Here is a 27604-nt window from a genome sequence, read left to right as displayed (position 1 = left end):
GCCATGGCATTTGTAAACTGTCTTGGCGCTGGTGGGAGTGTAGCAGTGAGGATGACCAGTGGTCACTCTTGTCGCCATGTTGGTTTTGGTGGGATTTAGCTGGCTTCTTTACTGCAACCTGTTTTATTAGCAAGGTCTTTATGACCTGTATCTTGTACTGACCTCTTATCTCATCCTGTGGCTTACAATGCCTAGCCGTCTGGGAATGCAGCCCAGTAAGTTTCAGCCGCATTTCACCCAGCTCCTATTCAAGATGGAGTTGCTCTGGTTCACATGCCTCTGACAGTTACTCATATACATTTTTTAACATAACTAATTTTTTATACCAAGTGCATATCTAATCAGGCTATATATCGTTTCCATGAATAAGTCAAGAACCTTACTAGGCTTTTCTTCATTTCTTGCCCCCTCCTTTCTTTGTTTCCTCTTTCTAGAAGCTGTCAGGATTTTCACTTTATCCTTGGTATTTAGTAATCTTATTGTAAGATGCTTGAGACTTGGTGATGTACCCTTTCCGAGAGTCCATGTCTTGCTGTGGGAAATATTCCTCTATTATGTTTTTATGAATTTCTGTAATTAACTTTCCTTATTTTATCTGAAACTTATCTCAGAAATATTTTGGAATGAGGCCAGATGCCGAGGCACATGCTTGTAATCCCAGTACTTTGGGAGGCTGAAGTGGGCAGATCACTTGAGGCCAGGAGTTGGAGACCAAGCTCGGCAACTTGGTGAAACCCTGTCTCTACTAAAAATACAAGAATTAGCCAGGCATAGTGGCACGTGCCTATGGTCCCAACTGCTCAGGAGGGGAAGCATGAGAATCACTTGAACCCAGGAGGTGGAGGCTGCAGTGAGCTGAGATCACACCACTGCACTCTAGCCTGGGTGACAGTGCGACTTCGCCTAAAAAGAAAAAAAAAAAAAAGAAACATTTTGGAATGCTGGGATTTATCTTTCATGTCTCTTATTTTTCATTCATTCATTTAAATTTTTATGAGCCTTTGTCCTGCATGCTAAAAGATTTTCTCACCTAATTTTCTTACCTACTTATTACTTCTTATGTTCTACACATTCTGCAGATCAGTTTACAAGAAACTACTAGTTCTCTGTCAATACCCATTTTTTCCCTTCTCCTATTGTAGTAAAGCTTTATCTGAGCATGTGGCTGTTCCACTGATGACCACATTTCATCACCTCCCTTGTGTATCAGTGAGGCCGTATAACTAAGATCTGGACAGCGAGTTGTGAGGGACAATGTGGGCCACTTACAGTTATCATTCTTAAAATGCTCTTTGTTCCTTTTTCCTCTGTTTACTGGTTGGAAGATGGTAAATGGACCAGTCATCTGGGACATATAAGTAGGAAGCCATTTGTTAAATATGACAGAGCTTTTCTATGAGCCCTAAACTGCTTTGTTAATCCCTGGATTGTCAGGTGAAAGGGGAAAAACTTCTGTGTTGTTTAAACAACTGTGTTTTGGTGTTTTAAATAAGTTGAACAAGTTTAGTAGCACTCAGGCTAATCCGTATTCTATTAATTTTTTAAATTTCAAAAATAAAATTTTTACCAGTCTTTTTTCTTGGTTCATTATATTATTTTATACTGATAGCCTTTCCTTTCTCTGTGAAAATATTAACTGTATCTAGTCTGCTCTTGTATTTTGTTTTGTTTTGGTTTACTCTAGTAGTTCTAAAACTTTACTATAAGCATCATCTGGAGGGCTCATGAATATATAGAATGCTGTGCTTCCCCAGGAGTTTCCGATCAATAGCTCTGGGGTGGGGCCTGAAAATTTGCATTGCTAATAGTTTTCTAGATGCTGCTGATGTGTTTGAGATTCTTAATGTCCAATGTGCCAATAGCATATTGGTTCACCCAGTCTGACCCCATGATTTTAGGGGAAATGTAAAGCTTGATTATGGGAGAAACCTAGTTTTCTGAATAGGGGACTTTTTTTTCATCCTGGGTGTCACCTTCTGGGACACTCACCACTCTTGCCTAGGGACAAATATCTCTGTTGCTCCTTGCCTAATTATTTTAGAGGAACCTATCCCTTTTGCAGTTTTTAAAATCACCTGGTTAGTGGCCATTCTGCTCAGACCATCCATCAGTTTTGGGCTTAGAGCAGTCCTAGAGCCCCTTCTGTATTTTCTGACTTGCTTCTCCAGTGTATGATTAGGTTACAGACTCTTTCTTCAATTAATTCTGCTGGCCTCTTTTGTTGAAGGGATTCTTCAAAGTTTCTATTCTTTTGGGGGATCCCTTCAGTTTGATCTAGTATCTTTGTCGATATCTGCTTTACATAGTTTTTCTACAATTATTAGGCATTAGGATGAGAGGAAGGGATGCATCAGCATAAGCTCTATCATCAGTCTTGATCTGGCCTCTTCACATTTTATTTTTATTTATGAGTTTAATAAATAAAATTATAAACTCTCAGAAAAAAATGATAAACTCTCTCAGCTATATCATAAACTTTTTGCGGGTTTAGTACTATGCTGTACTTTCAAACATATTCATGTTTCATACAAGTTAATAAATGTTTGCTTCAGTCTCCATTTTATCTAACCTGCCTTCGGTGGTTTCCACACATACCTACCTGATGTGTATTTAGGAAAACACAGTTTTGTTATAAACATGAGCCTAAGCTAGTGGCATTTAAGATAAGATGGAGATAATTAATATTTATAGCAATAATAGTATTTATTGAGGACTCATGATGTACCAGGCTTGGGTTAAGCACTTTATATGTATACTCTTATTATCACTGTTTTACACATGAGGGTACTAAAGCATAGAGATGGCAAGTAACTTATCGAAATCAAACAACTAGTGAGTAGCAGAAGGAGGATTCAAACTAAGTTTTACTCCAGAGTCTGTTCTGTTAAGGATTGTACAAACATCCTTCTGTGAAGGTGTATTTGCGACATATCAAAGTCAAATAGCAGTCACATGCATTATACATGTTTTTTATGTTAGTGTTTGTGAAAATATGTATTTAGAGCTAAAACTAGACTCAGTTATTTTGTTGTGGAATTGGAATTGAAATAATCATCGTTGCCTTTATTGTCTGATCAAAAAGTTGATGATAGGCACTTTCTATTTCCTTTTAATTTAACTATAGGTGATAGTGATACAGACTTACTACAGGCAATGGCATGCTAAAATCTTCGTAGAGAATTTAAGAAGACAGAAAAGCTTAAGATTGGAATGGGAAACACAGCAAGAACTAAGGAAGATAAGCGAAAAAGAAGAATGGATAAAATTGGACTATCACCGGAGGCATAATCCTAAAACAAATGAAGATTTTGAATTTCTTTATAATGCATTAGAATGTAAGTTTGACACAGGCTTTGCAAAAAATATTTTTAAATTTTTCATTAATAAGAAAAACAGATTTACTGCAGACAAAAGGAAGGTATTAGTATTTTAGGGAGATGTCTTGGAAATTTGCAGTAGAGAATTTTGAAAGATGAATACCACTTTATATTTGGAATAAGAAGGCTGAAATGAAATTAGAAATGCTTTTATATTAACAATTAAAATGTACATACTGCTTTGTGAATTATGCAGTTTTAGTATATTATTTCATTTGATCCTCATTCATGTGAGATAAAGAGAGAAAGTACTGTGTAATCTGGTTTTCTTGTGGTTTGGGAATTTGTGAACTCAGAGTTGAGCTGTTCTTTAATCCCTCAATCCAGTGTCCTGTCTGATTTTGCTCTTTAGAGAAGGGGCTTGGCAATATTTTTAAAATTCCCCCTTATTAATAATACTATATAAATGTATATTCTCTACACCTTGACTTTTATACCTTATTTCTTCTACAGTGTGTGTTCTAGTCGTGGGTATTTTTAAAAGTTTCAGTTATTTGAACAAGCCAGGCATTCTTTACCCAGGCAGTAGATAACACCATTCCCCTTCTTGGAGGTGTTTCTCGATTGCCCACCTTTGGATCTCAGGTTGAATGTCACCTCCTTAAAAGTTTTTGTGAATGACAACATAAGTTGGATATTCTTTTGTCATCTTATGGTCCTCATTGCACCTGAAACTTTTCATTTTTATCACCACAGTTGGTAATACTACATCTTTTTTTCAGTCTCAGTTATTTCTTTAGTAATAATACATCTTTTGTTTAACATTTATTTCTGCCATGAGGGAATAATTCATTTATTTTTTGATGAGCTGCCTTTTACTGTGCTTAGCTCATATGCCCAACAAATGTTCATAAAATGAATGAATGAAAGGAAGAAACCCAGGGTTGTACTAATGCAACTGTCTCTAGCTTCTGCTTTGCTGGCAGTACGTGGTAAGGTGGAAATAACTGGAGCAGAAGAGTTATTTAATACACCAGATATCTGAGAGTAGAGAAATTAGACCCTTATGAAGACGCAGAAAAATTTAAAACCTAGAAATAGCTTCAATTGGCTTTTGTAGTTGAATGGGATATTTTAGTCCAAGGAAATAAGTTTTTGACTTCTCTCTGATTATTTATAACACTAAGCAAATTTTCTTCCATTCGTTTGTTTCATTACATACTATTTTTTTTGTGGATGTTATATGTTCTGTTCCTCAAGTTGCAGTTTCCTTTCTAATTGGATACATTTTTAAGCATTAGATATTGAGTCTGTTTTTATAGCTATAAGATAATATGCTATTTACCAAAAATAATATAATTAAACATTAGGGCTAAAAAACAATATTAATAAATTCATTTTCCTGGTAACATAAAAATTGAGTGGCTTTAGGAATATTTACAGCTTATGGTAAATATTTACAACTACTATAGCAGTATTTGAGGTAACTGTTAAACCTGCTCCCTAGAATTATGTGTCTGTTTTCTGTTTTATCCTAATCATTGTCCTCTGGAAATACTGCTTATTTTACTTTAAACTTCACTTCTACTTCCATTTTTTCTATCAGATGATAACAAAGATGATCAAGTGTCAGTACTTCAATAGAGAACATCGTTAGCCAGGTATCTATGAAAGGTCTTATTGACAAGTTTAAAACTAACATTCTGTTAGAGCAGAGCTCTATTAAAATAATATTCTAAATTCATATGTGACTAAAGGATACCATTGTTATATTTGTGTGGTTAACAGACGACTGTGCAAAATAATAGAAAATATGTTGAATGAGCTTCTGCCTGTTCTACTTATTAGTGGTGTTAATTAGGACAAGTTTCTCACTTCTCCTAAACCTCAATTTCTTCATCTATAAAAAGGAATTAATAATTTTTGACATGTCTACTTCAGAGGGCTTAATAGAGTAAAAAGTATAAAATATTACATTTATGAAAGTATTTTAAAAAGTACAAGGACCTATACATATGTGAGTTATTGTTCTATGGCAAATGATTTTATACAGAATTTTCATACTAAAGTAGAACGGATATATTTTATATAAGTCCACATATGATTTGTATATGGAGGAAAATGAAATACATGAAGTTCCTTATGTAAAAGAGACATCTTTCGAGTTTTTCTAGTTCTAAAATTCCAAATTAAAAGCCTTGGAATAATAATTTTTAAGTTCTGTTAAAAAATCTGTGGTTCACAAGCTCAATAATTTATATTGCTCTTCTGTAATTTTCTTCATTTCGTATTCATAACTCCATTCCTTGGAACTTCTGCCCTCTTGTGGCTCGTAATAATAATTGTATACTTTGAGCTATAATTCATAATATGAAACTTAACTTTTCCTCGAGGTAGTCTGTTCTTCAGTAATAAAAGCAAAATGATATCAATTTAAGAAAATAAACTTAGCTGTATAAGGTAATATGTCAAAGGTGAGGCTATCTCCAGGCAATAATATTTGATTTTCATGTCTTTTTATAGCAGTATGTTGAGGGTGATCTCTTTTATCGTTCTGAATTGTCACTGGGGCCATTACTTGGAAAAAAAGTGCTAAGTATCCCGTATTCTAAATAGAATAATTGGGGTTGTTTTGTCTATTTAAAAATTTTATATAGGTAGAATTATGCAGAATAGAATTTTTTGTTTGTTTTTCAAAATTCAGTATTATGTCATGAGACCGATCCTTGCTGCTGTGAGTAGTTGCCCTTTGTCTGCCATTGCATGGATGTGCCATAACTTATGTATCCATTTTACTGTGGATTGGGTCCTTCCCACCCCTCCTCCCTGCCCCCCCCCAACTAGTTTTTGGCAAATATGTGCATATATATATGTATATTTTCACCAAAAGATGTTTGTAGTAGTACTACCTGTGTGTATATATATATATACACACACACATGCACACACGCGCACACACACATTTCTCTCAGGGTGTAAACCTAGCAGTGGAATTGCTGGTTCATAGGATATACGTAATTCAGCTTTAGAGAATCCTGCCAGATGGTTTTTTAGAGGTTGTACCATTTTAAACTCCTATGGAAGAGTATGAGAGTTTTAATTGCTGTCATCCACTCCAACATTGGACGCTTCTGTCTTTTTCATTTTCGCCCTTCTGGAGGGTGCTATCACCCTGCTTTATTTTTGACTGAGGCTCCAATAGATGAGATATCAAGATACCAGAGTCAATGAGAGTCAATCTCTCTCTCCCTCATAAAGAATTTACAAACCGAGTAAAATAGGACCTATTTCTTGGCTCATGGGTCACTTAGCAAGATAAAAGGTATAAGAAGGGCTAGGAGAGATTTGAAGAGGTTAGTAAGATAGGTGTTTTTTGGAGAGAGCCATTGCTATGCTTTGGGGTTGGGGTGGGTAGGTTGTGTTATTTTCTGACCAAATGCCTAGTGAAAGGAGCTTCAAGGGAGTACTCCTGGTGAGCTTTGAAATGTTCCCTGTGTTTGGGGGACAACAAGGATTGTTGCCTGAACCTTGACCAGGATGGTAGACTGGGGTCTGAATCCAAACAAGGAAACCTAGAGAACTAGAGGAGGGCTTTCAGACTTCTTTGATACTGGAAAGTGCTGCTGCATTATTTATAGCACTCCCAGGATTTTTAAAACAGAGATGTATCTTTGTTTTCTATCAAAAGGGGACTATACAGTAGAGAACACAAGAGAGAGTGAGCCTGCAACAGGGTAATTTGAGGTGCTCTTGGTCCTGTTTAACAGTACCAGCTATAGAAATGAAGGGATCTTGTCAGAAAGAAGCTTGAAGTGAACAGCTAGATTATCCCTAAGTGGCTACCTAGAGTGCAAATACATCTGTCTTGGGCCAGGGGAGTTGCGGTTCACCTCAAGAGCCTCAGGATGGTGAGTTTGAATCATCTGACAGGACTGGAGATTGGGGTAAGTAAGAACTACCCCTTGTCATTCACTCATCTCCCAAAGGAGTACAGAAGAGAAACAGCAGCCAGTGGTGAGGAAAGGAACTGAGAGGTGAGGGTGTGTTCAGAGGATCTACCCTTTCCTCACTCAGGCAGGTTTCCATTCTTTCAGTCTTTGGCATGTCTTTTCATTCTCTTAACAGTGTCTCTCTTAGAGCAAAAGTTTTTAATTACAATAAGTCCTATTAGTTTCTTCTCGTGTGAATCATGCTTTTGGTGTTATACCTAAAAACTCATCACCAAACTTAAGGTCACACAGCTTTTCTCCTATGTGCTCTGGAAGTTTTATAGTATTATATTTTGAATTTAGGTATAACATCCAATTTGAAATAAATTTTGTATGAGATGTGAGATATGTGTTGAGATGAATGTTTAAACTTTTTGCTTTTGAACATCCAGTTGTTCCTTTAGCATTTGTTGAAAACATTGTCATTTCTCCATTGCATTGCCTTTGTATCTTTGTTAAGATTGTAGTCCATTCAGGCTACTATAACAAAATGCCATAGACGTAAATAACAGAAATTTATTTTTTAGAGTTCTCAGGTCCGGGAACTCCAAGGGCACCAGCAGACTCAGTGTCTGGGGATGGTTTGTTTCCTGGTTCATAGATGGTGCCTTCTCACTGTGATCTCACATAGCGGAAGGGATGAAGAGCTTTCTTGGGTCTATTTAATAAGGGCAATAATCCCATTCATGAGGGTTCCACCCTCATTACCCAATCACATCCCCAAAGGCCCTGTTATTGCCTTATCTTTATATATTGTCAAACTTGATTTGCCAAAATTTTGTTTTGGAATTTTTGCATCTACATTCCTAAGGGATATTTGTGTGTGACTTTTTTTCCTTGTTATGTTACTGTCTGGTTTTAGTATTTGGATAATGCTAATCTCCTCTGTGCTCTTCAATTTTCTAAAACAGTTTGTGTAGAATTAGTAGGATCTCTTCATAAAATGTTAGGAATTCAACAGTGACACCAACTAGGTCTGGAATTTTCTTTGTGGGAAGGTTTAAACTATAAATTCAATTCTTTAATAAATATAGGGGTATTCATGTGACTTATTTATCATTGAGTAAGCTTTGGTAGTTATTGTCTTTAAAGGAATTGGTAATTTTTTCTGAGTTGTTGAATTTATTGGCATAAAGATGTTAATAGTGTTCCATGTTATCCTTTTAATACCTGTAGGATCTATAGTGATGTTACCTCAATTACTGATACTGGTAATTTTGTGTTTCCTTCTTTTTTCCTGATCAGTCTGCCTAGGGATTTATCAGTTTTATTACTCTTCTCCTGATTTTTCCCAGTTCTTTTTCTCTGTTCCATTTTGTTAATTTCTATTGTTATTTATTTCCTTCATTATGCTTACCTTTGGTTCAGTTTACTCCTCTTCTAGTCCTGTGGTGGAAGCTGAGGTCATTTGATTTGAGACTTTTCTTCTTTCCTAATTATAGGTGTTTGGTGCTGTAAATTTTCCCTTAAGTGCTGCTTCAGTTGCATCCTCACATTTTGATATGTTGAGCTGAAATTTTCTGTCAGTTGAAAATACTTTCTAATTATCCTTTTGATTATTTCTTGACCGATGGGATACTTACAAGTAGGTTATTTAATTGCTAAATAGTTGGGGATTTTTCAGCTATCTTTCTGTTGTTGATTTCTAATTTTGTTGTAATGAGAGAATGTAATTTTATATAATTTGAGGTTTGAGGTTTTTTGTTTTTTGTTTTTTGTTTTTGTTTTTGTTTTTTTTTCCGAGACGGTGTTTTGCTCTTGTTGCCCAGGCTGGAGTGCAATGGCATGATCTTGGCTCACCACAACCTCTGACTCCCGGGTTCAATCGATTCTCCTGCCTCAGCCTCCTGAGTAGCTGGGATTACAGGCACGTGCCACCACACCTGGCTAATTTTGTACTTTTTGTAGAGATGGGGTTTCTCCATGTTGGTCAGGCTGTTCATGAACTCCTGACCTCAGGTGATCTGCCCACCTCTGCCTTCCAAAGTGCTGAGATTACAGGCGTGAGCCAATGCACCCGGCCAATTTGAGTTCTTTTAAATTTATTGAGACTTATTTTAACAACTAGAATACAAATTACATTGGAGAATATTCTGTGTGCATATAGGAAGAATTTACATTCTATTATGGTTGGGTATAGTGATCAATAAATGGCAATTAGATCAAGTTGGTTGATAATGTTGTTTAAATTTTCTTTATTTTTACAAATTTCCCATTTATTTGTATATCAATTATTGTGAGGGGGTATTGAAATCTCAGACTGTAATTGTGAATTTTTCTATTTGTCTTTTCAATTTTATCAGATTTTGCTTCATGTATTGTGAAACTTTCTTATTAGATGTAAAAACATTTAGCATTACTGTGTCTTGTTGATGAATTGAGTCCTTTATTTAAATGACCTTCCTTATTCCTTATGATATTTTTTGCTGTTAAATCTACTTTGCCTGATATTGATATGCCCTTTCCATTTTCCTTTTGATCACTGTTAGTTTAGTATATCTTTTTCTATTTTGTAATTTTTAACTTCTTTGTGTATTTATATTCAAAATGTGTTTTTTGTAGGCAACATATAACTGGATCTTATTTTTAAAATCCAAGTAGATGATCTCTTCCTTTTAATTTGGATGTTTAGACTATTTACATTTAATGTGATTATTAATATGGTTGGACATAAATTTGTCATCTTTCACTGTTTGTTTTATATTTGCTCCTCTTATTATTTTTAAAGATTTATTTCTTTTTTCTACTTATCTGTTTACTATTATGAATTTAAATTTCCCTTCATTTATTTTTATCCTCCTTGGAATTTTGTTGCATTATGTGCTTGAGAATGTGTGATTTTTATAAATTCTGGATAATTCTTAGCCACTATCTCTGATATTAACTTTTCTCCAGTCTGTCTAGTTTCTCATCTTGAAAATCCTAGCAGACATATGTTGACATTTTTAACACTGTTTTTCATTTTATACTTTTATCTCTTAGGTTTTTTTTGCTGCTTTTGGGACAGTTTCTCCATATGTATCTTTTTGCTTACTAATTTTCTTTCAGAGCTTCTCTAAACTCCTGTTTAACCTATTTCCTAAGTTTTAAATGAAAAAATATCAACATAATATGTGGAAGTTTTATTTGGCATTTTTCAAATTCATTTGAAGTTTATTATATTTTTAATATTTTTTCCATTTTAGTAAATATTTCATAGTTTTAAATAAAATAACTTTGTTATCTGAATTTCTTGAGAAGTCTACATTCCTGCTGATTTTTACTCATGTAGTATCTTTCTTCATATTTAAAAAATATGAGAGTAATATCCTACTCTATATTACATATTGTAAATGACTTTAGCTGTAAAGGAAAACCTGCGCATCACTTCACAGAGTTCCAATTATTCTATTCCAGGGAGTATGAGTTCTTACCATGGTTCTCTGTTATATCAAAATAGGATTTGTGCCAAGGCTTAAGTGTACAGCTTTGTGACTTTTTACATATGCAGACATATATATAGCAACTACCCTTATTAAAAGGTAGGATATATTTATGCCCCAGAATGTTTTCTCATGTTATACATAGGTCCGCATCCCACTTCCCACTCCTGCAAGGTAACCACTAGTCTGACTTCTATCACCATAGATAAATTGTGCCTGTTATTGAGCTTCATTTCATACATTTTGTAGTATATTTTATTTCTGGCTTCTTTGCCTCAAGGTTATATCTGAGATTCATCCATTTTGTTGCTTATAGGACTAGTTCTTTTAAATTGCCACATAGGATTCCACTGTATAAATATAACCACAATTTATTCATTTTCCAGTTGCTAAATGTTACTTCAACATTTTTGGCTTTTATGAATAAAATTGTGATTAATATTTCTTATATATGTTTTCTGGTGGATATATGAACTCTCTTCAGTATTTTTAAACATTGCATTGTAAACTTACATGAGCGGTAATATTTTTCTTATTTGTTTGGAATTCTTGCAAGGCTTGGGGTAAGGCAATTTTCCCCAAACAGGCCTCATACTGATTGCTCTTTCTTGGCCTGTGGGTATTTTTTGTGTGTACTGAAGGTAGACTCTTTGAGTTTCCTGATTCTGTGTGTGTGTAGGGTGGAACTTGGGAGTAGGGACTCAGTCACATTTTCTTACTTTTCTAAGTTTCAAGACCTTTTCATCTGTTCACTTCTTCCATGGCCTTTAGGCCCTTTGCCTTTGGAAGCAGCTGCTAGCAAATGTGCTTAGGGCTCTTGAAGCTGTCAGTATCCACTTCCCACCATGGATTCTACCTTCCTGATTTTGCTTTTTGACCTGTAGGGGTTTACTGTACTTTCTTGTGAGCTCAGCTTTTCTTTTTTCTTTCTTTTTTTCTTTTTTTTTGAGACGGAGTCTCGCTCTGTCACCCAGGCTGGAGTGGAGTGGTGAGATCTTGGCTCACTGCAAGCTCCGCCTCCCAGGTTCACACCATTCTCCTGCCTCAGCCTCCCGAGTAGCTGGGACTACAGGCGCTGGCCACCGTGGCTGGATAATTTTTTTTTTTTTTGTATTTTTAGTAGAGACAGGATTTCACCATGATCTCGATCTCCTGACCTCATGATCCGCCCGCCTCGGCCTCCCAAAGTGCTGGGATTACAGACGTGAGCCACTGAGCTCAGCTTTTCTTTTAGAAAATTGTTTGTTATGCTGTCCACTTGTTTAATAATAGAAATTTTTTTCAGGCTATTAATAAAAGTTTATATTCTACTGTTTAATGATATAGTTACTGCTGGTAATTGGTTTTAACTTATTTCAAACTACTCTGAAAGAAAATCACCTAAAAAGGCCTTTGGATGAATCCTATATGACAAAAATATTAAAATACTCTCACCCATGGGTAACTTCTATAGTGAGAGCTTTTACTATGAAAGCAGTATACACATATGGAAGTGTGTATACATGTGACAGCCAAAAGTGCCTTGTTAGCTAATATTCTACTGAAGTTCAGTAAGTTTGTAAGTTGTAGCCATCTTGGCATTTCTGCTGTTAACAATGATTTACTTTACTTGCTCTATCGGTGAATAGAGGACATGGAAATTGTGTTTTAAAAAAGATTAAACACAAGCATAGTTTATACTTTTGCTAGGTTTGAAAAATTCTCTGGTGTGATAATATCCTCTATTAAGAACAAGAACTATTAGTTACTACATATGGTTTAAGACAAAATGTCATCACAGGCATACTCTAATAATGTCTTGATTAATGGTAGGTTTAGCTGTAAATGAATACCTGCACATCACTTCACAGAGTTCCAATTGTCCTATTCTAAGGAGTATGAGTTCTTACCAGGGTTCTCTGTTATACTAAAATAGGACTTATGCCATGAGTCTTTGAAATTGACCATATAGTATTTTCCTCATTGTTTTAACCAGTTCTCACACTGCTATAAATAACTATCTGATACTGGGTAATTTATAAAGAAAAGAGATTAAACTGACTCATATTTCCACAGGCTGTATAGGAACCATAGCTGGGGAGGCCTCAGGAAACTTCATGGCAGAAGGTGAAGGGGAATCAAACACCATCTTCATATGGTGGAGGAGAGAGAGAGAGTGAAGAAGGAGGTGCTACACACTTTTAAACAACCAGATCTCATGAGAACTCACTCACGATCTTGAGAATAGCAAGGGGAAAATTCACCCTCATGATCCAGTCACCTCCCATGAAGTCTCTCCCCCAACTTTGGGGATTACAATTCAACATGAGATTTGGGTGAGGACACAGCCAAACCATATCACTCATCCTTGGGCAAGGTGATGCTGCAGAACTTTTTCTCAATTTACCAATATTCTAATAACACTTATCAGGCTGAATACAATAAATTATATATAAGCTTATTACCTGCACACAACTAAGGTCCTTTGAAATATCCTAAGGACTACTCCAAAGCCCAGGAGTCCTGATAGAGCATGGGCTTTCATTATTCTTGACTTTTTACCTCCTCAAGAGTATAGTGTAGTCCTAGGAGAGTAAAGGGCAAATTAAGTGAAATCTGTAAAACAGTCAAGATTCTGTCTCATATTTCCTAAGTACTCAATATGACAGTGTTAATTATAAAAAGGATTCATGTTTATTTTTACCGAATCTCTTTAGACTTGAAGTTACCTTTATCATTATTTTCCCTATTTAATAAATATTTACTAAGGACAATTACTACATGCCAATTAATTATGCTACAAACCATCTACTTGGTAGCAAGGCTAAGTCACATTCACAGTGGTCATCATACAAGGTAGAAGGGATAATTGCTTTAATAGAAAAATAAGTTAAGTGCTAAACACTCAGCAGAGTTAGGTAGATGACTTCTGTGCCAGGGTGTTGAGAAGTTGTTAGGGAAGGCTTCAAAGGGTGTGTAGGATTTTTTATTTGGCTGAGAAGTCTTTCTGAAAATAACCTGTCAGATCAGGGATTCAGTGCATGTCACTGTGTTGGAAAACATTATTATCACTGTTGGGTACATATTTCTGTATGTTCACGGCTAGTCTATATCTGAATTTTTCCTTTCTTCCAGTTTCAAGTAATTGGTGGTCCATACTGTGGCCAGAGTGATTTTTCAAAAATATAAATGTAACGTAAAACCCTTTCGTGGTTTCTTCACCTACACAATCAGGTCCAGGAGATGGACTCCTTATACCTCTCCAGCTGAATCTCTCAAGAGTCCTGACTTCCAGCTGTTTGTGTGGCTCCCTGACTTTATCACTCATGCCGTGTTTGTCATCTGGAATATCCTTCTACCTTTCATTGCCTGAATGACTCTTATCTCAGACTCAGCATTGGAGTAATGATCTTCCAGAAACCTCTCTTGACAGCACAGATTGGGCTCGAGTCTCTACTTTTTGACTATGATTCTCTGTACACACCACTGTCTTAACTGTTCAAGAGAGGCTTTTAGTTGGAATCTTGCTTGGTTCTCTCCAGTTAGACTTCTAGTCTGTGATGAGAATTTTAAAATGCAGATACATCAAAACTGCCAATGGTGGACAAAATATTGTATGTTCTGCTATTTCTTGCTTGGAAATTTCAAGTTTAGATTTCAGAAATTTAAAATGAATATGGGCTTTAGATGCTAGTCCTATTCTCCTTTCATTTTATGGTTGAACTTCAAACCCTGGAAATCAGGTGGTCTGTCTAGGAATATGAGAAGACAAAGTAAATCAATTTTTTCAAATGAACCAATTCCTTTAATATCTTTTGCTTAAAAATATTTGTGGTTATTGATATCTGTAATGGGCTGACTTATGTTGCCCCCAAATCCATATGTTGAAGTCCTAACCCTCATTACCTCAGAATGTGACTGTACTTGGAGAGGGCTTTTAAAGAGATAATTAAGAAAAAATGAGGTCATACAGGTTGGCCTTAATCCAGTATAACTGGTGTACTTATAAGAAGAGGAGATTAGGACACAGGCATATGTAGAGGGAAAATCATATGAAGATACCAGAAGATAACCAACTGTAAGCCAAGCTGAGAAGCCCTCAGAAGAAACCAAGCCTGTTGACATATTAGTCTTGGACCTTCAGCCTCCAGAATTTTGATGAAATAAAGTTCTGTTGTTTAAACCACCCAACCAACGGTACTTTGTTATGGAAGCCCTAGTAAAGTAATATAGCATCTCAATTTTTTTATTATCATCCTTTAGAGAACATATATTTTAGGAAAGGGGTCAGACTCTCTCTTGTCCTCACCCAGTGTCTCTTCTGTATAGTTCTAGAAACCATCAGATTAGATATAAAATCGGTTTTGTTTAGCTGTTCCTGTGTCTTCTGTTTTTCTATTCTTTGTTAGTAGTTGGGAAATAGTGCTTTTTACTGATATATTTCATCCCTTACTATAGATTTACAGGGAAGTTATTCATCTAATAGAGAATTTTACTGGAATTAAGGTCTTTTATTTTCATTTCTCGTCAGCTTGGTTGGGTTGTTTCCTTTTTAAAAGCCCTACTGATAATCTAACGAAAATGGAGAATCTGAATGGATATGAATATGTGTACTTGAATGTACACTTATGTATCTCCAGATTCATCCAAGACTTAAGTATTTATCTAGAAAAGTAGTATATTATTCTTTGATTTTTTTTGGGAATAGCTAAAATAATAACTTAGTGATCTACCCAAATTTACTATTGATTCTAAAGGTTTCTATTGTAAAACTGGGAAATAAAATAGGATTGCTAATATTCCATTTTTATTCACTTTTGCAGTACATCCATATAATCTGATATAATTGTATCAGATAAATAGTCTCAGTTATCAGACTGTCTGATATAATCGTATCGGATAAATTGTCTCAGTTATTTCTGCAAGCCAGCAATTTTTCTCTTCATTCATAAACTGCCTTTTGGTATATAGGTTTTATCATAGTTCTTAAAGTTCTTTTGGTTGGTAAAGTTACCAGCTCTTAAATAACAAACTCATCAATCAGAGATTTCTTAGACTTTCGTAACATAATTTAGCTCTTAAATTTATAATCTTTTTGCTAAATATAATTTAGCTTTTAAATTTATAAATCCTCTTGCTGGACAGACCAAGCTGTACAGTTTCTGAATGATGTATTCCTGATAAAGGACAGAGCGGATTCTTTTAAAGAACATGACTGGCAAGCCTTAGACCTGACCAGGATGAATTCAAATTGAAATTGAAATTTGAGAGGAGAAAGAAATACTCTGATAAAACTATGAAACTAGATATTATGAAAGGCAGTGGCCAGATACAATACTTATGGCCTCAGATATTTATCTTCTAATGCATAGAGACTGATTTTAAAATAAACCTGAAATTTTTATTAGAAGGCAGATATAGTTTCCAATTATATGAATTATTCCTAAAACTTAGTGAGAAAGTAATCATGTCTGGAATATAACAATGCAAGAGTATATTTTACTTGATTGAATTGTATATAATGGAAGACCAAGGGTAAGTAATCTGCCAAGAAGAGATCTACTCAAGGGAAGTCTTTAAACCTAATGGTGAAAATGTTGGGCTTTTAGGTGAAGATAAATTAAAAGAGAAGTAGAAATTCTGTTCCTGTGGAAGGATTTTATAGTATGTCCAGCCAGGGAGAGGCAGGGAAACATATTAGTTCCTCTAAGAAGGAATTATGTTATTCTCGCTTTTGTATGACCCATAGAACCAGTGTCCTTTCACATAATAATTGCTCAAAAATTACTGAGTGTTTTGAATTGGCAATGAAGTGATAGGGTTTGGGCAATTATAATAACCATATCAGAGAAATAGGCTTCTTAGAATTCAGAGAAAAAATTGGTTTGATTCTATGGCCAGGATGTAGTTCATGAGACTGTAAAGCTTCATTATTCTCATAATCTAATAATAATCTCCATCTGAAAGGAAAGATTTAGACGGCTTATTAAGTAAATGTAGCCCTCCAGTGGTAAACCGGCTGATAAGTCCACACTGAAAAGGACTGTGTGTAATGAAAGGATGGCATGGTTTGTGAGAAGTGGGAGAGTATGTTGAATGAAGCTAAAGCTATGTAAACCTCTGTGGATGGAAGAGAAGCCTACTGTCTATGGGGAGGAATCCACGAGCATCCTGCTCGTGGAAGTGCAAGGACAGAATTTATTCTGCAAATTGAAAACCACATGTGAGAGGCACAATAAACAAGGAGAACTATAAAATGTGGCACATAAGTATTTTTAGGAATAGTTCAGAAAATCCAAAAAAACCTGGAATGAACTGAAACTTATGATACATGCCGATGAATAAAGTGACTTTGGGAACATTTGTTCAGAATAACGAGCAGTGGGCTGCAGTTTCAACATGTTTTGCTTTCATGTCTATGCAGAGCATACCACAAACATGGCTTAAGTGGGTTTGGGTTCCCAGTCCAGTTGTATATTCCAGGGTATCAGAGTAATGATCAAAACTGTTCTCAGTAATCTTTAGTCATGAAGAATGGGCAAAGTACCCAGAAGACATGATCTTTCAGAGAAGACTTGTGGTTGATTATTACAAACATTACAGCTTTTTATAAATCCCTTCTACTTTTGACAGGTGCATGACTGACATTTGAGGATTATTTATGCCAAATTTCCCCAAGTTTCCCTTGCTGAAATTTTTGTTGCATCCTATGCATTTTGACATGTAGTGTTTTTTTCTTAGTATTATTATACTTTTTACTTTTCTTTGATTAAATTGTTATTTTTGATGATATTTCTTCAATTACAAGCAATTGGAATATTTCTATTTAAACTTTTGTTATTAGTTCTAGTTTAATTGTTCTGTGGTAAAAATGTAGTTTGTAACATTTCTGGTTTCTACTGCAGTATGATATGTCTATATAAATGGTTTATTGAACTTGGAAAATGAGGTTACATTTTCAGCTTTTGGTGTTCAGAGCTTGATGTATGACAATTTAATTTTTAAAAATCATTGTTCAAATATGCTTTTAATTTTCTTGGCTCTGTCATAGATTAATGCATTTTTATTTTATCTATTTTTTAAATAATATAAAACATACTCCCCAACATTGTGTTTATAATTGATAGAATTTTTTAAAAACATATTTGATGGTATATGATTTTCTATATAAACATTCATGAGAGCCAGACCTTTCATCATAAAATCACTTTCTACCTAAAAGACCTGAATTTTGAGGTTCTCCCCCCAGTTTTATGTTTTAATATTGCTACTTCTGCTTTCTTTTTTGTTCATATCTGCTAACCTTTTAAATTTCACCTTTCGTGTCACTTTTTTTCAAGTGTGCCCTCTGAAAACATCATGTCACTAGAATTTAACAAAATTATCTTATTTTCAACAGAAAAATATCTGTATAATCATTTCATATTTTAAACATAACTGTTATGCTTTGTTTTGCTTTTCTCATCTTGCTTTCTGCACTATTTAAAATATTTTTTCTTTTTTGCATAAACTCATAGTTGTTGTTATATTCTGCAGTGATTTGAAATGTTAGGCATTCTTCTGAAAGTTTTTCAAAGACTTTCTTAAAGCCTGGTAAACTATCAAATAGCTTGATAGGCTACCCTTTTCTCTAGTTCCAAGTTGCTTAAGTTGGGGTTTCCCATCTTCTGCTATGATGTTCACTTTCTGAGATGAGAAGCAGAACTTTGGTTAACAACATTTGCGTGCCTTTTTGACAGTCTTTCCTTTATTTGGTAGTATCTGCACTATGTCTTTTAGAAATTCCCCAGGGTTTCTTACATAGGGATAAACTCCTTTCAAATTTTTAGTACTGATTCATGTCTCTCTCATTTCTCCCGTCTTTCATATTTCTTTTATCGTTTTAGCAGTGACATAGGAGAGGGGAGGTAGCAGTTTGTATAGAAGCTTCTATCTTGACAGAAATTTGGTATGCCATATTTTAAGAGGTACTATGATAAATCAGAGGAGCTTGACTTACATGGACAGAAAATGAGTCAAATGATGCACAATTGAAGAAATAGAAATATTTATGTCTAGAGAAGATAAAACATAAGTGGGGGGTGATGGCTCCCTTCACATACCTAAAGGAATACCATGTGGCACAAGAAACAAACTGATGCCATGTTGCCTCACAGGCTAGTATTAGAACCAGGGCAGGCAAATTAAATCTGTTCAAGCTGCTAAGAGAAGGATACTTTCTTAAATGTGGGGTTGAACAATTTAATTTCTTAAGTTATTTCCAACCCTATTCTTTTGTTAATGTAAATAAGGTTGACATTTTTGAAATGTGGGATACAAAAGAATTTTCTTTTCCAAATTTAGTATATGTAAAAATTAAATGGAAAACTTGGTAAAATGCATGTATCTATCTGAGCTTGGAAATTTTGATTTATTTAAGTTTGGGCAGCACATTTTTTTGTTGATAGTAACCAGGGCTTTAAAATATCATAAATATTATTATAACATAATGCATTAGTTTGAATAAACAGTAAATGCAATTACTTTATAACATTTGTGACTATAATTTAGAGTTTTGTAAATAAATGGAAAATGGCACCTAGTGAATGAAGGAAATGACTGAAATCAACAATTCTACATAAAACTATATCAGTTTGGGTCCTTGGGGAAGCAGACACCAGGATGTAATTGGAAGTGAAAGATAAAGGGGAGAGGGAGCAGAGGAAGGAAAAGGAACTCTTCAGTTTGAGATGAGATTTGACACCTCACCAGTTGAGAGAGGGAAGGAAAGAAGATGGGGTATGGAAAGCCTTAGCTCTAAGGAAGCCTAAGCCAGCCCAACAATTGACTCTGATATGATTGACCACAGAAAAGTCCACTGTTGGGGCACATACAGTCAGGCTCTGACTCCCACATGAGAGCTTTGTAGGCAGAGTGTGACCTCAGCTTCAACAAGGCAGCAGATCTGAAATGCTGTAGTTGGAACTGTCAATTACCTTTACCCCTTGTGACAGGTACTCTCTTGAAGGGAGATGTGAACAGTGCACGCTCATGGCTGCCACAAAGTCCAAGTCATATTTTTGTCAATGCTAGGCAGTATGCATGCTCACTTGGAGTTATAATTGACATCATCTGTACTGTTTCCCCTTGGCTTCTGTTTCTTTGACTCTACTTTTATTAAGTCTCTCTGCTTCCATTTCGTCACTTTTTTTCATGCATCAGGTGTACAATATAAATGATTCTATCTGTGTATACTTTTGTTTAAATTGATGTAAAAATAAAGTACTCCTCGTCAGGATGTGATCGTAAAAATGGGATTTTAAAAACTCAAGAGTCTATTGTGTTATTCCTCTAGTCTGGCGGCAAGAAGAACTTACACGTATTAACCAGTCTTTCACTGGAGCTGAAAGGAAAGCTGCTCTGTGTGAACTTCTGGAAAAAGAGACTCAGATAATTGCTTCCATTGGGAGACATAGATACATTGCTTATATGGCAAATCAGGAAGCAGCAATACAAGCTTTTTTGGATAAGGTTAGTGAAGTGACTACTATTTAAATATGAATGTATTCTGAGTTTAAAAATGTAGAATAATGTACCAGACAAGAGACTTAGATCGCAAGAATTTACATGAATTTTGTTTAGGATTTTGATGACATATTTCTTAAAATGTGATATATATTTTTTTCTGGTATAGCTTTAGATTTTAATAGCAGCCTAGAGTAAAAATTGATAGGTAATATGAAATCCATACATTCTTAATTAAGGGGATTGGCCATGAAAGAAAAGATGGAGACACATTTCTTGTGACTCTGTTCATTTAGATTTAGATTGGCTATATAAATTAGATAAGTTGTATACTGTGATGAAATGCAGAATATTAAAGTCACAAAACATCTAGATCTGGGGTGCTCTGATGGTAAGCAACCTGGGAGAAATAGCTATAGACTAGTATTTTTGCTTTGGCTCACCACGTCATTAACTGACTTCAAATTTCTGACCGAAAGAATATGTGATTATTGAAAACCATGAAAACATATAATTAAGGAAAAAAACTAAAGTAATTACCACTTTTGTAGTCAAACTGCCTGTTTGATATTGAATAGCCGGTTTCCATAGTGACCAATTTTCTTTTATAAACCTAGTCTTTCCAAACAATTTAAAGCCAATTCAGCTACAGAAGAAAAGGGGTGCATTTCTCTAAGATGTTAGCTTGTAGTGCTTCTATGTCTATGGTTCTTATTATTTGAGGACATTTGTTCTTAAAGACCATATTTTTGATATTCTAAATGCCCTCCTCTCATCTTATTCACTCCTTTATTTGATCTCAGTTTATCTGTGGCTTTAACCACTACCTGCATCCCAGAACTCCCTGTAGTTCCATGCCAGATCCTTTAAGGAGCTTCCACATCATATATCCAATGGCCTACTGTCACTGCTCTTTGAATATCCCAAGATTACACTTCAAGGAGACATGATGAACCCTAAGTCATATCACCTTACTATCCCTTGCCTCCTCACCTGTAAACTGATCTTGTTCTGCAGCATATAACCTATCTGTATGAAATTTCATCATCTACTTAGTTGCTCCAGACAGAAACCTGGGTATTATTTTTGACTCCTCCATCTAGCCACCAACCTGTTTATTCTATTGTTTAATACCTCCTTAATTCTTTTTTTAATCCTGGCTCAATTATTTAATAGTGATTTTGAGCACTTACTAAGTACTCTGCTTTAGCATACATTGTTTCTTTTTTTTATTATACTTTAAGTTCTAGGGTACATGTGCCCAACGTGCAGGTTTATTACATAGGTATATATGTGCCATGTTGGTTTGCTGCACCCAGTAACTTGTCATCTACATTAGGTACTTCTCCTAATGCTGTCCCTCCCCCTGCTTCCCACCCAATGACAGGCCCCCATGTGTGATGTTCCCCACCCTGTGTCCAAGTGTTCTCATTGTTCAGTTCCCACCTATGAGTGAGAACATGCAGTGTTTGGTTTTCTGTCCTTGTGATAGTTTGCTCAGAATAATGGTTTCCAGCTTCATCCCTGCAAAGGACATGAACTCATCCTTTTTTTATGGCTGCATAGTATTCCATGGTGTCTATGTGCCACATTTTCTTAATCCAGTCTATCACTGATGGACATTTGGGTTGGTTCCAAGTTTTTGCTATTGTGAAGAGGGCCACAATAAACATACGTGTGCATGTGTCTTGATAGTAGCATGTTTCTAATCCTTTGAGTATATACCCAGTAATGGTATCGCTAAGTCAAATGGTATTTCTAGTTCTAGATCCTTGAGGAATCGCCACACTGTCTTCCACAATGGTTGAACTAGTTTACACTCCCACCAACAGTGGAAAAGCGTTCCTATTTCTCCACATCCTCTCCAGCATCTGTTCTTTCCTGACTTTTTAATGATCGCCATTCTAACTGGTGTGAGATGGTATCTCATTGTGGTTTTGATTTGCATTTCTCTGATGGCCAGTGATGAGCATTTTTTCATGTGTCTGTTGGCTGCATCAATGTCTTCTTTTGAGAAGTGTCTGTTCATATCCTTTGTCCACTTTTTGATGGTGTTGTTTGTTTTTTTCTTGTAAATTTGTTTAAGTTCTGTGTAGATTCTGGATATTAGCCCTTTGTCAGATGGGTAGATTGCAAAAATTTTCTCCCATTCTGTAGGTTGCCTGTTCACTCTGATGGTAGTTTCTTTTGCTGCGCAGAAGCTCTTTGGTTTAATTAGATCCCATTTGTCTCTTTTGACTTTTTTTGCCATTGCTTTTCGTGTTTTAGTCATGAAGTCCTTGCCCATGCCTATGTCCTGAATGGTATTGCCTAGGTTTTCTTCTAGGGTTTTTTATTGTTTTAGGTCTAACATTTAAGCCTTTAATCCATCTTGAATTAATTTTTGTATAAGATGTGTAAGGAAGGGGTCCAGTTTCAGCTTTCTACATATGGCTAACCAGTTTTCCCAGCACCATTTATTAAATAGGGAATCCTTTCCCCATTTCTTGTTTTTGTCAGGTTTGTCAAAGATCAGATGGTTGTAGATGTGTGGTGTTATTTTTGAGGCCTCTGTTCTGTTCCATTAGTCTGTCTCTCTGTTTTGATACCAGTACCATGCTGTTTTGGTTACTGTAGCCTTGTAGTATAGTTTGAAGTCAGGTAGCATGATGCCTCCAGCTTTGTTCTCTTTGCTTAGATTGACTTGGTAATGCGGACTCTTTTTTGGTTCTATATGAACTTTAAAGTAGTTTTTTCCAATTCTGTGAAGAACGTCATTGGTAGCTTGATGGGGATGGCATTGAATCTATAAAGTACCTTGGGTAGCATGGCCATTTTCATGATATTGATTCTTCCTATCCACGAGCATAGCATGTTCTTCCATTTGTGTGTGTCCTCTTTTATTTTGTTGAGCAGTGGTTTGTAGTTCTCCCTGAAGAGGTCCTTTATATCCCTTGTAAGTTGGATTCCTAATACCTCCTTAATTCTTTACTTCTTCCTTTCCAAACCCACTACCACTGCCTGTAGGGAAAAGGCTCTGCCCTGGTGTCTGATGATCCTGCATATATCAAATAGGCCTTCCTGTCTGCCCTGGGAGGGTGTCATGAGACAGGTCTTGCCTTATCTTGTGTGCATGAGCTCGACCCTGACTTAATTGAATCTGGATTTTCTTCTCATCTGGATTTATGTTTCCAAATTGAGCTGCTGCCTCCAGTTTCACTTCTCAGTTCTCTCTTCCATTATCTATATTACTGCCAATGTGGCCTCACTAAACACAACTCTGACCCTGTCCCTCCTCACTGTACTTAGGGAAAAAGGATTTTTGTGTTTGCAAACCTCACTTATCTCACTGTTGTGTCACTGCCATCTCTCCCTGCATGCTATATCCACACTGCTTCAGCCATGCTCAATTACTTGCATATCCCCAGAAAGACCAGGTGCTCTCGATCCTTTTGCATTGGGTGCCTTTACATGGAACATCCTTTCCTTCCTTCCTTAGTAGCTAGCTATTGACCCTGGAAAACAAGCTCAAATGCCTCTTCTTCCAAAAGGAAATGCTGGTCCACCTACATTAGCCTGTAGTATATGCTGTCATGAGACTGTCTCATCTCTGTCTTTGTACATAGTGTGCAATCTTTATTGTGTCTACATGCCTGAGTTCTTTCTAGATTTTGAACCTTTAAAGGAAAAAATTGTCATTTATCTCTGTATCCTCATATCTTAGCACAGTTCTTACTACAGTGTCAATAAATGTTTGTGGAATAAGGTAGGGAGGAAGAATAAGGGACAGAAATAGTGGTTGTATAATTTTGTATTCCAAGTATCATCAAGAAATTATGTAATGTAGATACTGTCATTTTAAATGCTTAAATATCTTAATTCTAGGAAAGATGAATTTACTGTAGGAAAGCTATAATATTCATACTTCTCCGGAGTCATCTTTCAAAATAAACTTATTTGTTTAGCAAGTTGCTTTATCTTGCATCCTGCTTCATCACTGGGATACCTAACTGTTAACCTCATCAGAGAAGAGAGTATGGGCATAGGGCAACACTAATATTCGAAGGAGCTGGAAGCCTCTAAGTGTCCATGGACAGGGAAGATGGGTATCACCTTTCTTTATTTGATGCTGAGCCTTCTGCAGAATTTTCCCACTAGTGCCATCATACTGTTTTCTATTTCCTGCAAACTATTTAAAATTCTGTTGTATATACTTACACAATGTCTATTCTTCTTTATGCCCAGAACATTCCCTACCCCAGGCCCCATGTCTAGCATTGTCTGTAAACATTTAACTAAACTTTTTGAAATTATGGAGTATCCATAAATGGATCAAGGCCCAACATATGGAAGTGATTGCAGTCAGTTGATGACCACTACCCTTTCTCATGAGGTGTGGCACTCTATGAAAGTTTTCATGTAAATCTCACCAAAAAATAAAAATAAAAAAAGTGAAATGGAGAAATCTTAAAATTCTGTTTACCAGAATTCCTAGGAGGAAGGAAGATCTATTTTTTTTGTTTTTTGTTTTGTAAATACTTTGATAAGCTGTTGGGGTGGAATTTGAGACCCTGAAGGATCCTGAGTACAGGAAGAATTGTTCTATTCCAGGAAAATGGAAGTTTTCAAGAGTTGTCCTAAACGGAAATAGATAAGGTAAAGTGAGGAGACAGTTGGAAGGCAGTGGGTGTACAGTGTGACTTTTTGTGACTTCTTTAGTTATGTGACTAAATAAAGGAAATATTAAATGCAACATAATTTTATTTTTGGAAAGGGAGAGGAAACCAGATAAATAAGCTGGGCTCCATGTCCAAATGGATACAGGGTAACACACAAAGGTGAAAGGCAGAGAATTGAGGGAAGGATGAAGTCAGCCACAAGAATTTGTAGAAATCAAGGCAAAGGCGTTTTGTGGGTCACATGTTTTAGAATTGGAGTTCTAAACCCACAGTTACCCCAGCTGATAAACCAGTTAATCTCATCAATCTCCAGGCTAAATTTAAAGGAAATTGACATTTTAGTTGATACAATGGGATTTTCCTTCAGTTTTGACTAAAGACTTGTATTAGGACAGGAAGAACACACCACAGTATGGATCAGCTACACTTGACGACAACTCCCAGTCAGTTCACATAGCCTAATTAGTCCAGTGTTTACAAATATTGACTAACAGTGACTTCTGGCCTGCTTTTAGCCTGCTATAGTAAATTAAAAACTCACTGTTACTCTAATTCAGAATCGTTTAAATCACCTTTTTGTATATGATGCTATACTAAGAAGATGATTAAGATAAATTTTAGTCTTTTGACATGAATACTTATACAATGTCTGTTTTTCTCTATGCTTGTCAACCTCCCCCACCCCCAAGCCTAGTATTATCTCTAATATTCAGGAGGAGTCAGTGTTGATTTCATAAAAGTTGAATGAAAAACTTATTATCCTAAAGTTTTTGATTTTTAAGAAAAGATAGCTTATAATTAATCCCTGAAAGTAGACAAGGTCAGAGTTTTTTCAGATGTCAAAATTAACAAACCACCAGTGCCATATGTGAATTTGAAGATCTTCATTTAACACCACAATATACAGATACATCCAGAGAAACATTTACTTTCCTTTAATTTGGAAATAACTTTGGAGAATACAATTTTATATTTTAGTTGCAGTTTCACTTTTTTGAGCCCAAATACTGTGTGGTTTATTGAACCAATATTTTATTTTTAATCCTTTCGTCCTGAACATAGAATGTCTCTGAATAATGAATGATACAGTCTTAAATTTGTCCAGTCAAAGCATAGAACTAATAGATTATAATAGACTCTATACTAAGTCCTCATTCTTAATAAAAGGATAACTCTAAAGATTTTTTAAAGCATTAAATAATTAGTAATTTTAACCCACCAAATATTGACTTCCACAGGGTATCAAATATTAAAAACTTGGCTGGGCATGGTGGCTCACGCCTGTAATCCCAGCACTTTGGGAGGCCAAGGCAGGTGGATCACAAGGTCAGGAGTTTGAGACCAGCCTGACCAACATGGTGAAACGATGTCTCTACTAAAAATACAAAAAAAAAAAAAAATAATTAGCTGGGCGTGGTGGCGTGTGCCTGTAATCCCAGCTACTCGGGAGGCTGAGGCAGGAGAATCACTTGAACCTGGGAGGTGGAAGCTGCAGTGAGCCGAGATTGCACCATTGCACTCCAGCCTGGGCAACAGAGTGAGACTCCATCAGAAAAACAAAAAACAAAAACACAAAAAACTCACACAGCTTGACAGAGGTGAAGAAATTCAGGTCAAGAAGTTTGAATCAAAAATCATCAGCTGGCTTCTAATATATCTTTGGGTGTTATTTACCCAAACTATGTAAAGAGACAATTTGAATTTCTGTAAGATATTTTTCCTTGAGTCAAGGCCATTTATTTATTTGATACCCATTGATTTGTACACTATTCACAATCACAGGCTTAAAAAACTGCAATCTGTGTTAGCTGTGTCTTTTAAATGCTTTTTCTCCATACCCAGCCAGCTAACAGCAGGGCAGGAAAATGCCGCTGCCTCTTTCTGAACACTGCATGAAATAAGGGTGCTGCTATGGCTGAGCAAAACCCCTGTGCTGTGTAAACGAAAGGTTGATCACTATACAGCAGCTTCTACGAGGAGTTAGGGCTATTCTTAATTTGTGTCCTTAGGGGCTTGAGAATTAATTTAGGAGGAAGAAAATATCTACTCTCCTAGTGCAGTCATTTCTTCTTTTTTGTGGAAGCCTGCTGCTCTCAAGGTTCTTGTTATTTCTCCACCTTCCTTTCCCTGAAATGTGTCTTCCTGCTGTTCTTCTGTTTCTCTCTTCCAGGGTCTGTGCTGTCTCATTTGTTGGCAGCTAAATGGAATTTATTATGCTCCTATTTTCTGAAGCAATTTAAGTACATGATTGTTATATATCTGTTATCACAGCCAAAGCTTTCAAAGAAAAAAGGAAAGAGGGAAGAGAAATAAGCAAAGTTGACATTTTTCCTGTGTCAGAGTAAAAAACACCTTAGGCCCTGAAATCAAAAAAGCCTAGGCTTGAAGATCAAGTTATCTGTGTTGGCAGAAATACATCTAAGTATAAAAACAGCTTTGCTGAACAGATGTTTTAATATCTTTTCAGTGCCAGCTCTAGGGAACTTGAACTTCAAATCTAGGATTCTTTGACTGTATCACTCGGTTCCCTTTAATCTGGCTGACTCCTAGTAATTCTTCAGATTTCATCTTAGATACTTTTTTACCAGTTAAGTGCTTCATAGCAACCCATAGTTACCTATTTATCCACAGTCATCAAGCGTATTTATCTTTTTTTCTAATTACTTATTTTCTTACCCTTCCATCCCATGAGATTTGAGAGTTCTTGAAACTAGGATAGTATTTTATCTACTCAG

At 35.8% G+C, this 27604-nt stretch overlaps 1 protein-coding gene across 2 annotated transcripts in view; it reads left to right on the top strand.

Moving 5' to 3' along the window:
• The window catches only part of IQUB (IQ motif and ubiquitin domain containing), a 73207-nt gene that overhangs the window by 25769 nt on the left and 19834 nt on the right, over positions 1 to 27604 (top strand). For both annotated transcript variants that reach the window (XM_024250108.3, XM_054559727.2), the window contains exons 7-8: positions 3125 to 3335; positions 20042 to 20217. In XM_024250108.3, coding sequence (XP_024105876.1) covers positions 3125 to 3335; positions 20042 to 20217 — 387 coding nt within the window. The remainder of the gene's footprint in view (positions 1 to 3124; positions 3336 to 20041; positions 20218 to 27604) is intronic.

The sequence above is a fragment of the Pongo abelii genome, chromosome 6, assembly GCF_028885655.2.
Source record: "Pongo abelii isolate AG06213 chromosome 6, NHGRI_mPonAbe1-v2.0_pri, whole genome shotgun sequence".
Taxonomy (NCBI): domain Eukaryota; kingdom Metazoa; phylum Chordata; class Mammalia; order Primates; family Hominidae; genus Pongo; species Pongo abelii.
Note: the sequence above shows the minus strand (reverse complement) of the source record. Positions and strands in the feature narration are given on the sequence as shown.